We start from the raw sequence: 12,304 nt of genomic DNA, 5'->3' as shown, positions 1-12,304 counted from the left end.
ATGGCTGCACGGGGATCATTTGGAATAGCAGTTCCGGCATTTTCTGCACCCTGGGGAGCACGGGGGCTGCTCCCTCCAGCACCCGCCAGAGAGGAGGACACCAAAAAAGGGGAGTACTCATACCCCTGCCTCTCCCCTTCCCCCTGAGGTGGTGGGGGGAGCAAGCTAACAGATACAGCAAATTGCCAAGACTCAGCCCAACATAAATGTGGAAGTTGTGGAATTGAGTTGAACTCAAGAGTTTGGGGTCTTCCAGCTCCCAGAGAGGAGTACGGTATGTGGTAGGAAGGACTCAGTGAGCAGGTCACTGCCCAGCTCTCTGTACGTGGAGTCTGCAAAAAGCATCCCTTACCTACTGTCTGATTGTCCAGGCTGGAGTCTGCCAGGCATTTCTCACGCTCGTGTTCGATCGCCAGCATGATGGTGCACTCAGGAGGTGTGCTTGACACCTACAGAAAGGGCAGAGAGAGAGAGAGAGAGAGATTGACCGTCAGTAAATTATCAGCCCATCCATTCTCCATGGCACATGTATAGCTAAAGATGCTCCCCTGGGCCAAGTAAAAAAGATAAAACAGATTGAACCAAGTGTCTTTTCATGACTGTTTAGGAGAAATAGCCAAGTAACCTAATGACGGCCAGAGGAATATGGCTTCACTCAGGCAGCTTCGCTCCTGTCTGCCTTAAACAGCCCTAGTTATCTGCTTATGCTCCACTGCCAATTGACAGCACTTATGTTTTCTTGTTCACTCCGGGTACGTCTACACAGCAGCTAAACACCCATGGCTGGTCAAGGTCAGCTGACTTGGGCTCGCGGGTCTTGGGCTGTGGGGCTGTACAATTGCCGTGTAGATGTTCAGGCTTGGGCTGGAGCCCAAGCTCTGGGACCCTGCAATGGGGTAGGGTCCCAGAGCCCCGAGCCTGAATGTCTACACAGCAGTTTTTAGCCCCGCTAGCCCAAGCCCCGGTAGCATGAGTCAGCTGACCCTTACCAGCTGCAAGTCTTTTATTCCAGTGTAGATGCACCATCAAGAGCCCTGCTGGACTGGCTTGACACAAACAACGGTACCGAGGCGTTTCAGATGGGAGGCTAAAAAATTCACACTGAGCCTGTCCCTACCAAGACGCTTTCCCCATAGTTACATAGCTTGCTTAGCGAATGACAATGTGCTGCCCCAGCTCCCCAGAATTACAGTTGTCAGCTCAAGCAACTAAAATAATAATAATAAATAATAATAATAATAATAAAAATGCCTAATGTTAAGATTGTTCCAGCATTTTTTACTTGGCCAGACTTCGTACTAGGATTTATATTATAGTAGGGTCTAATGGACTAGGTAAAGAATCAAAGACCCTTTGTCCTGTATATTTTATAAGATACAGTAATAGCTAAGTATATTGCATGAAGGTTTACACTGAACAAAGGAATAAGGAATTGGATGGACACACACACACACACACACACACACACACACAGAGTTGTGTTAACATTACCAGCACCTTATTGATTTAGGTGAAATTCCTAACTTTGTTTATTATTTCTATTGCTGTAGCACCTCCTAGCCTCAGTGGGGGATTGGGGTCTCATTGTGCAAGGTGCTGTACAAACACATAACAAAAGACAGAGAAAGAGAGAAAAAAAACTGACCACAACACACAAGCTGGGAATAGCCAGTGTGGCAAGGAGAGGATGACCACAGAAGTGTAATGAGCAGCAGTCATTGCCCACCAGCTGCCTAACTATTGTCAAGTGTTTTGTAGGCAAAAGGAGAACAGTGAGACTTGAAGGTGAGAAGAGCCGTTTAGTATCTGACCTCACCATCTTAACGAGCCAATGAAGTATTTTTAAAAAGTAAATATATTTGTAGAAAAACAAAGAAAAAAATCTGGAGGTCAAATTGTCTTATGCTGTTTACTGACTCCCCTGGCAAAGTTTGTCAATTATTTTCCCACATCACTGGTTTCCAGCACAGTTTATAAACTGGGAGAACCAGTGAATTCTTTGGGCTAACAACTGCTTTCTGTGTATGGTATTGTAAGTGCAGTTCTTTGGGGGTAAATTAGCACATCGCTTTCTCAGGTTAACTCCCTTTTTCTCATCATCACTGATCCTCTCATCCTCTTTCACCTAAACTCTTATCTAATGTCTTCTCTTGTGTACGGCTTGGGCCTGGTCTACACTATAGAGTTAGGTTGACATCAGGCAGCTTATGTTAGCCTAACTCTGTAAGCATCTACTTGAAAAAGTAGCTCCCACCTCTGTAACTCACCCACTCCACTGACTTAACTCCACTTGCACGAGAGGCATTGCGCTTATGTTGATGTAGTTATGTTGACGCAGACTCAGTGCAGACACTGTGTTGCTTACATCGACGGTTGCTGCCTTTCAGAAACTGTCCCACAATGCCCCACACTGGCAATTAAATCGGTGCAAGCGCTCGCTCCTGGCGAGGACGCACACGGTGGACACTAGGAGCATAGTGTGTACGTGTAAATCCGATTCAATTGCTTCAATGGCTGTCCGTCGATGAAACTTAGGTTGACTTCGTTTTGTAGTGTAGACTTGCCCTTTGTCTACACTTAAAAATTAGATGGATCTAGCTGCACCACTGGGGGATGTAAAAAAACGTTACCACCACAGTTAGGTCAAACTAACCCTTGGTGTAGACGCGTCCAAGTCGGTGCAAGAATTCGTCTGTCAACCCAGCAACAACTTCTCGGAGCGGTGGATTAACTATATCGATGGGAAAACCCGTTCCATCGACGTAGGAAGCATTTGTGCTACCATGGCACAGCTGCAGCCCCGGACCTGTGCCACAATCGCAGCTATGGTGTAGATACACCCATACTCCTGTTATCGTTTCTTTGGGGCAGGGAATGGCCCTTGAGTCGAGATCTTAAAATACTGTGTACATTTACGAAGCTACAGAAATGATTTTTTTTAACAGTAACCTATGCTGCCTGCAAGCTAGAGATCACAGTATTTAATTGTCATGTTTTTCCTTTTCCTTTATTGAAAGCTGATATACATACCTAAATTTGTGGCTTGCGTGTTTACCTAGCGTGCCATGATATTTCCCTTAGATGAATACTTCATTTCCACTTGAAAAAATTAGGTCAATATATACTTAGGATTCTGAAGGGCAGACTATTGACAGAATTAGGTAAATATGTAAAAAGGGAGTTTTAAAACATGCTCTCTTTCCGAGTGGCCAGCTGTACCTTAAAAACACTACACAGAGGAAGCATGACTCACGGCTAATGCACACATGTGAGAATCAGGTACTTTTTCCAGCTCTGCCACTGAATTTCTGTGTGATCTTAAACAACTCATCTTGGCCCAGATTTTTAAAGATATTTAGACATTGCTGCCCTCAGTGTGGCAACACCCGACTGATTGAGGACCCCGAGTACCATTTCCAAAAAGGATTTAGGCACTTAGGAGATTAAATCCCACTAATTTAAGTATTTAACTCCCTTTTAAAAATGAGACTTAGGCACTGCAAATATCTAAATACCTTTAAAAATGTGGACTTTAGGGCCCAATCCAACACTCGCCGAGGTCAACAAAGATTCCCATTGTCTTCAGGCCTTTCCCCTGTCTTTCACTCAGTCTCCCCTATCTGTAAAATATCAGTAATACTCTTGACTGTGTGTGTCAGGTTTGACTGCTAGTAAAAACAAAAGACTACAGCAAGGACCAGATAGCTCAGGGGATGAGTAAATGGACGTTCAGCCTTTCATCTCTAACCAGCTGGTTTAGTCCGCCATGAGTGAAAGTTGCTGCTAAGCAAGGGACGCTCGGTGGCAAAATGAACTGGGTTATTGCCAACCATTTCCCAGTTGACCGGCGTTCCCAGCTCAACTGCCACCGCTACTACAATTGACAGCCTTGGCAGGCAGGCCAGGCTTTCAGTGGCTTTGGAGGCTGAATGATCTTCTCCCCTAGCTACAGTCCCTCCAGAAGAGGTTTGAAACATATCAGTGGGATGGTGGGGTAGGACACCGATTGCTTCCACAAGTGTTACCGCTCTGTTGTCACTCGGGCACCTGGCACAAAAACAGGGAGCCCGAGGAGCCAGGGACCTCACCAGGAGGGGAGCTGGCTAACTGGGGAGCTGGGCAATCAGCATTCTCCATCACAAAATTGTCAGCCCGCTCCAGTTAGTTTACACAAAGGGCTTACAGAGCTATACTGTTTAGCGAAGGTGCTCCCTATGCCGATGGGAGAACTTCTCCCATCGGCATAGGCACTCCACCTAGCTGAGAGATGGTAGCTATGATGATGAGACAAGCCCGCCCAGTGGGAGTAGCACTGTCTTCGCTGGGAATTCGGTCGGTATAACTGCATCGCTCAGCAGTGTGGATTTCCGTGAGGGACGTAGTTATACCAGCATAAATTCGTAGTGTAGACCAGGGCTTAGATTTACGGTTAAACAATAATCCAGTTTCTTGGATAAATCCAGCGTGAATGGTCATCTACCGGAAACTCACTCCAGGTATGCTGAACCTGGCGCTGGAAGGTGTAATTGGACTGAGCTATCACCCTAAAAGTAGGAGTGTAGCCATGGCAGAATGAGTGGTGGGAGGGGCAAGCCACCCCGAGTCCAATCCCATCTGAAACCTTTGGTATGTACCCAGTCAGCTAGCCCTTCCGGCTGCTTGCACTCCCTAGGTGTCCTGTCCCAGCACCTGTGTGTGGTCTGATGTAAAACCTGGGATGGATTCATTGCTGACTGCTTCTCCTGCAGCCACTGCAAAATCCTGGGCAGGAGAATGGAGCGGATCTTTTTCAGACATCCGGTAGCTCAGAATTCAGCTCTCGCTCCACCTCTCCTCCGGGGAGGGGGGATAGCTCAGTGGTTTGAGCATTGGCCTGCTAAACCCAGGGTTGTGAGTTCAATCCTTGAGGGGGCCATTTAGGGATGGGGCCAAAATTGGGGATTGGTCCTGCTTTGAGCAGGGGGTTGGACTAGATGACCTCCTGAGGTCCCTTCCAACCCTGATATTCTATGATTCTATGATTCCAGTACAGTCAATGTGAAATAATCCCATGACGGCTCTGTGTAATGAGGGTATTCCTTCCCTTTGGGTCCCATCAGCTGTCAGAAGATTACCGTGCAGGCTGCTACTTGCGGCAAGAAAAACCACGTGTACACGTGCTTGCAATTAAATACATCCACAGGATCATCATGGTCTGGGAAACTAGTGGGACATGCAGTGATGTGGCCAGGGGTCAGCTAAAGAGGGGAAGAAAAAGAGGAGCAAATCTGAAAAGACTAAAAATATCAGCCTGCAGTCCCTTCCCCCGTTCTTGTTTGGCTGCCTGTTGCCAGAGCCACAGTCCACAAATGCAGATTTGCTTGTTTTCTTGGTAAGCATCTTCTGGCTGATCCTCCTCTAGACCATGACAACAGAATCGGAAGACGGTATTAAAAGGCAATAAGATAAGAGTGGCCGCAGCCTCTGAATAGTTCAAATGTCACGTTTTTAATCGGCATTTCTGTCTGTGGCGGGGGGAGTCTTTCTTCAGTCTTTCGCATTCAGGGGGCCAAGGAATCCACCATTTTAACAGGCACGGTTTCGTATTGAGTTCTTCAGCTACCAATCTAGTTAACAGCTATAACCAGTAGAACAATGTGAACACCTGCTGGGAGCCAGGGCCCAAAACAGGAGACGATCCAAAGCCCATGGACATCTGAGTTTTGGATCAGCCTCTTAGAAACTGGGGGGCCAGATTCTCCACTGCTGTATAACAGCATAGTCCAGTGCAGCTATGCTGATTTACAGCAGTGAGGATCCGGCCCTAGGTTTCCCTCCAGCCTGTCCATACTGCGTTATCATTCCTTGTTCATGGACATACTCAGAATCTCAGTTTTACTTTATGAACTTCTGAATTAGCCAAACTTTATTCTGGGCAGTATCAAGAGTAAGCAAGAGTATCAAGAAGGGGTCCCAGTGGATGGTCTCCCACCAGGATTTACACCTTTGCCAAGGATTAATACCAACAATAACACTGTCCATTCTAATGTCTCCAAAAGCGTTTGGTGTCTTGATAAAAATAGGTACCAATAGAATGATCGAGATGGATCCTAACATTTGGCTCTTCTGAAGCACCCTTCATCCAAGGATTTCAAAGCGCTTTACACATGCAAGTTAATTAAGCCTCACAACAGCCTGAGAAGGGGTTGTTATTGCACACCAGTCATACGGGGATAAGCTGAGACCCAGTGGACCAAATTCTGGATGGATCTAACACCCTGAGTGGCCTCCTTGAAATCAACAAATGTACTCTAGATTTATAATACTATAGGAGAACAAAATTTTAGCAGAAAGAGTAAGGGCTTTATTCTGCTATTACCTTTACTCACATTGAGTAAGTACATTACTCTGCAAGTACTCTGTCAATAGTACAACTCTCAGAGTAAGGGTAGTGGAGTCTGGCCATCCATGACTTGCTCAAAGTAACACAGCAAGAGCCAGGCACGAACCCAGGCGTCCTGATTCCTAGGCTGCTGCTCCAATCACTGCATTTTATGCCCTTCCAAACTATAACCGTTACACAGCACTGATCTCCTCTCCTTTGACACAAAGGACAGACTAATCTACGTGCTTGTTGAAGAGAGGCAGCTTGCCCAAACTGACCCACAGCTTTGAGGAACGCAACTTCTTTTCACCCGGATCGTCCCCCATTCCGTTGGCAGGTCAAGGAAACTAGCACAGAGCGTTCTGCAAAGTGGTCAGGGGACCAAAAGAAGGGGAAGTGGCGTGATTGTGGTGCCTCATTCATCCGCTGCACGCATGCAAAACCTCCTGAGCTGCAAGGTGGAGGCAAACAAGAGACTTCTCCAGGATGTGCTAGAGCTGGGAAGTGCTGTCCCCAGGGGCTGCTATAAGGACAAAAAAAAAAAAAAAAGAAATGGCAAGGAAAGGAGACAAATTCCCAAAAAGTTGCTATCAAGCTCAAGAGACCTATTGCACTTCATGGTGTAATAGGAACATTGGCAAATAAACCCCCTTAGCTCCTGTTTAGCGTTTTCCATCCTTGGATCTCACAAGCACACAACAAAAGAGCCATCATCCCTATTTTACAGATGGGGGAAAACAGGTATAGAGTGGGGAAGTGACTTGCCCTGGGTCACACAGAGGGTCAGCAGCCCATCCAGGAAGAAGAGAAGTGAGAAGTCCTGGTTCCCAGTCCAAGCCCCTATCCACTTGAGCACACTGCCTCCCCTTCCTGTGGTCTAAGACTCTAGCTCTTCCTTAGGAGTTAGAGGGCAGCTAAGAGGCTGTCAGGAGCACCAATAGGGATGTGTATCTCACATAATTTTGCTTTGCCCTTTGAGTCTAACCAGAATAGCCTGTTAAACAAACGCTGAGCTTGTGAACATGCGTTTCCTCAAACCTCCTTTAGGAAGTTAGGATGTAGGATTTTGGTTCAGCCCGTTGTAGAAACAGGGAGTAGGCCCAATGGTCAGATCCCCGCCTCTGAAGCCCCTCAAAGTTCAAGAGTCTTTGAATCCAAAAATCCACAATTCAGACGCATGGATTCAGGCCCATCTCGATCCTGAGTGGCTGCCTTTCCAGCCCCCCTGCAGTGCCTGGAGTGATTGTTCATGCTAAGGAATAACAAAGGGCTGATCAAAAACCCATGGGAATCTTTCCATTCGCTTCACTGTATTTTGAATCAGGCTCACCATTATTACAATTACTACTTAGCAGCTGGCTAGTGTTTTGCATACGTAAAGCACTTTACAGACGGTAGCTAATTAAGCCCTGCAACCCTCCTATCAAGTAGGTAAATGAATATTATTATGATTCCCATTTTATAGAGAAGGAAACAGAGACTGAAAGGCTGAAGCCAGCTTCGTCAGAAGGACCCTCTTGTTTTGGTTGCCCAGTTTGAGACATCCTGGGCCTGAGTTTCAGAAGTATTCAACCCCTGCAGCTTCCATTAACTTCGGCAGGCATTGCGAGTGCTCCATACTTTCTGAAAATCAGATCGGAAGTGTCTGAGGTCCGGCACCCAAAAGTGTAGCCTCCCGACCTATATGGACACTTGAAAATGTTGCAATTTTCCCACGACTATCCAAGACGTCAGTAGCAGGACTGAGACTGGCGCCCAATATCCCAATCCCGTGCTCCAGCAGCTACATTAAACTGCTTCTCAATAGAGTGGTTATTGACAATATTTTAACATTGCTGGCTCTCAACACCATTAACATCTCTTGATAGAGCAAGCCTATGAGGAAAGCCAAGGACCTTCCTATACATTTTCACCTTCAATGACCTGCAAAATGACCTGTGACTGTTTGTGCCTTTCCCATTAAAAATAGCATTTCCAAATTCAGACACATGCCTGGCACAATCCATAAATGAAGGTAATTTGAAATAGCTTCAAATTCTTTGAAAAGATTTGATTCCAAAGATGTGATTAACTCCAAAAGAGAGGCCAAGACATACAAAGCTGTTGGCAAGAGATAAGGTACAGTTGATACATTCCTATTCCGAGAACAGAAAAAAATTAATCTCCTCTTTCTTTCTAGCTGAACAAAACTCGCTTAATCTACATGGCTACGTGATTCCATTATTAACTGAAGATTCCTCTTTTGTTTCTTTATAAAGCAGCAAAATTCTTTAGAGAGGCAAGTCAGAGCCCAAATAATCTTCCAGTCTCTTCTTTCAATGTGGTGCCAAAGATACGCAAAAAGTCCCCAGCTATCCTATATTTAAAACTGGAATTTGTAGAACCACTTAGCATCAGGCTTCATGTGAAATGATTCTAAGTCATTCTGAAGACAAAGTGGGATCTTTAAGGGACCAGGAATCTGGAACTCCTCCCTCTTCATTGACATGTGTGTGTGTGTGTGCGCACGCACATATGTTACAAGCTGCCTGTTAGGCAATTTATGTTAGAACAGTCACAGAAAATGTATGTTGCAGACAGATAATTCAAAGCCCAGGAAACACATGCTGGTTGCACTCAGAGAGATCCTTGCCAAAGAGAGTGTATGTGTAATGCCAACAGACCCCGGTCGTCAGTGGGTGGGATCGAACCTGGGACCTCTGGAGCTTAGCACATGAGCCTCTACCACATGAGCTAAAAGCCAACTGGCTCTTAGTTAAGGCTGTAGAGCAGATTGATCGCTCTTTCTCTCTCTCCAGTGCCACTAGATTGGACAGAACACCACACCCAGGAGGTGTGTGGGTTATACATGCTGGGTTTTGATTGGGGGTGAAGAGACCCACTAGATGCAGGGATCTACCCCAGAGAATTTACAGAGCTCTTGTAGACTCTGAACACTAACTTTGTTTTCACTTGGGACATCTGGATTCAGCTCTTCTCTTCCGTCACAAGTCGAAAAACGTGAATCAACCCAATTTACAGTGTAGCCCCTCAACTAATCTATGCAGCGTGTGTATCTCAGAGAAGTTAACCATGAGCAAGGAGAAAGGGGTGGATTTGCCAGCAGGATTTAAAGGACTGAATGAGAATGAAGGCTTTAGGAAGGTTGAATTTATTGGAAGATAGCAGCAAGATACATCTTGAATCAACCACAACCCAGTGATTTTCCAGTGTGTTATTGGGAGACATGGCTACAACAGCTTAAATGGATTCATAAAAATATTTTCCATTGCAACGACACTCTTCTGTGTTGACAGACATTGAGGAATTTAAAGTTAGAGGCGAAGAAGGTTGTTACACTAACCTAAAAGCCTCAAGACACACAGGATTCCTAATAACACAGTATGATGCTCACCCCGCCTAGACCAGGGAGGCATAAAGCTTAAGCAACTGAGAGGGGCATTGGCAATTTGCTAGCAACCTGAGGGGCACACCTAGTTTGAAGCAGCGTGCTGCAACCACTTTCATCTTTATAACAACCTGGGAAGGCTCCAGGTCCCAGGATGCAATACTCCAGTGACCCGTGCTGCATCATAATTCTCGCCACCTCTGTTGAAACCCGAGATGGATCAATGGAACGTCCATCAAAATGGAACATCAACATGCTAGAAGCGGCATGAGAATTTTGCCATTGATTTCAATGGGGCAAATATTTCGCTGCTCAACTTCTTGTGAGGCACCAGCAATATCCATTCCCAGTGGGATCCCACAGGGATTGGTTATGGTCCTACGCTATTTAACATTTTTATCAATGACCTGGTAGAACATATAAAATCATCACTAATCAAATGTGCAGATGACACAAAATTGGGGGAGTGGTAAATAATGAGGACAGGTCATTGATTCAGAGCCACATGGATTGCTTGGAAGGCTGGGCGCAAGCAAACAATGTGTGTTTTAATATGGCTAAATGTAAATGTATACACCTGGGAAGAAAGAACGTAGGCCATGCTTACAGAGCGGGGGACTCTGTCCTGGGAAGCAGTGAGTCTGAAAAAGATTTGGGGGTCATGGTGAATAATCAGCTGAATATGAGCTCTTAGTGTGACATAAGAATGGCCATACTGGGTCAGACCAACGGTCCTTCTACCCCAGTATCCTGTCTTCTGACAAAAGGAAAAAAAGAGGACTTGTGGCACCTTAGAGACTAACAAATTTATTTGAGCATAAGCTTTCGTGAGCTACAGCTCACTTCATCGGATGTGCCAGATGCTTCAGAGGGAATGAACAGAACAGGGCAATTATCAAGTGATCCATTCCCTGTCATCCGGTCCCAGCTTCAGGCAGTCAAAGGTTCTGGGATACCCAGTGCATGGGGTTGCGCCTCTGATCGTCTTGGCAAAGGGCCATTGATGGATCTAGCCTCCATGAATTTATCTAGTTCTTTTTTTAGCCCAATTATATTTGTAGACTTCACAACATCCCCTGGCAACGAGTTCAATGGTTGATTGTGTGTGGTGTGAAGCAGTTCTTCCCTTTGTTTGTTTTAAACTCGCTTCCTATTAATTTCATGGGGTGTCCCCTGGTTCCTCAGTTATGGGAAGGGGTAAGTCACACTTTATTATTCATTTTCTCCGCACCAGTCATGATTTTGTAGACCTCCCTCGTCTCCCTTGGTTTACTTCCCAAGCTGAACTGTCCCAGTCTTTTTACTCTCTCCTTATCTGGAAATTGTTCCATGCCCCTTAAATCTTTTGTTGCCCTTCTCTGCACTTTTTCTAAATTTTAAAATATCTTTTCTCAGACGGGTCGAACAGAACAGCCTGCAGTATTCAAGATATGGGCGTATCATGGATTTATATAGAGGTATTATGATATTTTCGGTCTTATTTATCCCTTTCCTATTTGTTCCTAATATTCTGTTCGCTTTTTTGACTCCCACTGCAGATTGAGCAGATGTTTTCAGAGAACTCTCCACAATGGCTCCAAGATCTCTTTCTTGAGTGGTAACAGTCAATTTTAGACCCCATCATTTTGTATGTATGGTTGGGATTATAATTTTCCAATGTGCAATACTTTGCATTTATCAACATTGAATTCCATCTGCCATTTTGCTGCCCAGTCACCCAGTTTTGTGAGATCCCTTTGTAACTCTTTGCAGTCAGCTTTGGACTTAAGCATCTTGAGTAATTCTGTATTGTCTGCAAACTTTGCCACCTCACTGTTTACTCCTTTTTCCAGATCATTTATGAATATGTTGAACAGTACTTGTCCCAGTACAGACCCCTGGGGGACACCACTATTTACCTGTCTCCATTCTGAAAACTGACCATTTATTCCTACCTTTTGTTTCCTATCTTTTAACCAGTTACTGATTCAGAAGAGGACTTTCCCTCTTATCCCATGAAGCTTACTTTGCATAAGAGCCTTTGGCGAGGGACCTTGTAAAAGCTTTCTGAAAGTCCAAGTCTTTTGATACTGTGGCCAAAGGAGCTAATGTGATCCTGAGATGGATAAACTGGGGAATCTCGAGTAGGAGTAGAGAGGTTATTTTACCTCTGTATATGGCACTGGTGAGACCACTGCTGGAATACTGTCCAGTTTTGGTGCCCACAATTCAAGAAGGATGTTGATAAAATTGGTTCAGAGAAGAGCCACAAGAATGATTAAAGGATTAGAAAACCTGCCTTACAGGGATAGGCTCAAGGAGCTCAATCTATTTAGTTTAACAAAGGGAAGGTTAAGAGGTGACTTGATTACAGTCTATAAGTATCTATGTGGTGAAAAAATATTTAATAATGAGCTCTTCAGTCTAGCAGAGAAAGGTGTAACATGATCCAATGGCTGGAAGTTGAAGCTAGACACATTCAGACTGGAAATAAGGCATACATTTTTAACAGTGAAGGTAATTAACCATGGGAACAATTTACCAAGAATCATGGCAGATTCTTCATCACTGAC

The 12,304-nt window shown here is 45.1% G+C and overlaps 1 protein-coding gene across 1 annotated transcript in view; it reads right to left on the bottom strand.

Moving 5' to 3' along the window:
* LOC141983347 (vasoactive intestinal polypeptide receptor-like) overlaps positions 1 to 12,304 on the bottom strand; it is a 183,304-nt gene that overhangs the window by 119,480 nt on the left and 51,520 nt on the right. The window contains exon 2 of the mRNA XM_074946399.1: positions 353 to 449. Coding sequence (XP_074802500.1) covers positions 353 to 449 — 97 coding nt within the window. The remainder of the gene's footprint in view (positions 1 to 352; positions 450 to 12,304) is intronic.

Source organism: Natator depressus, chromosome 2 (genome assembly GCF_965152275.1).
Source record: "Natator depressus isolate rNatDep1 chromosome 2, rNatDep2.hap1, whole genome shotgun sequence".
NCBI lineage: Eukaryota > Metazoa > Chordata > Testudines > Cheloniidae > Natator > Natator depressus.
This window is presented reverse-complemented; position numbering and strand designations above follow the sequence as displayed.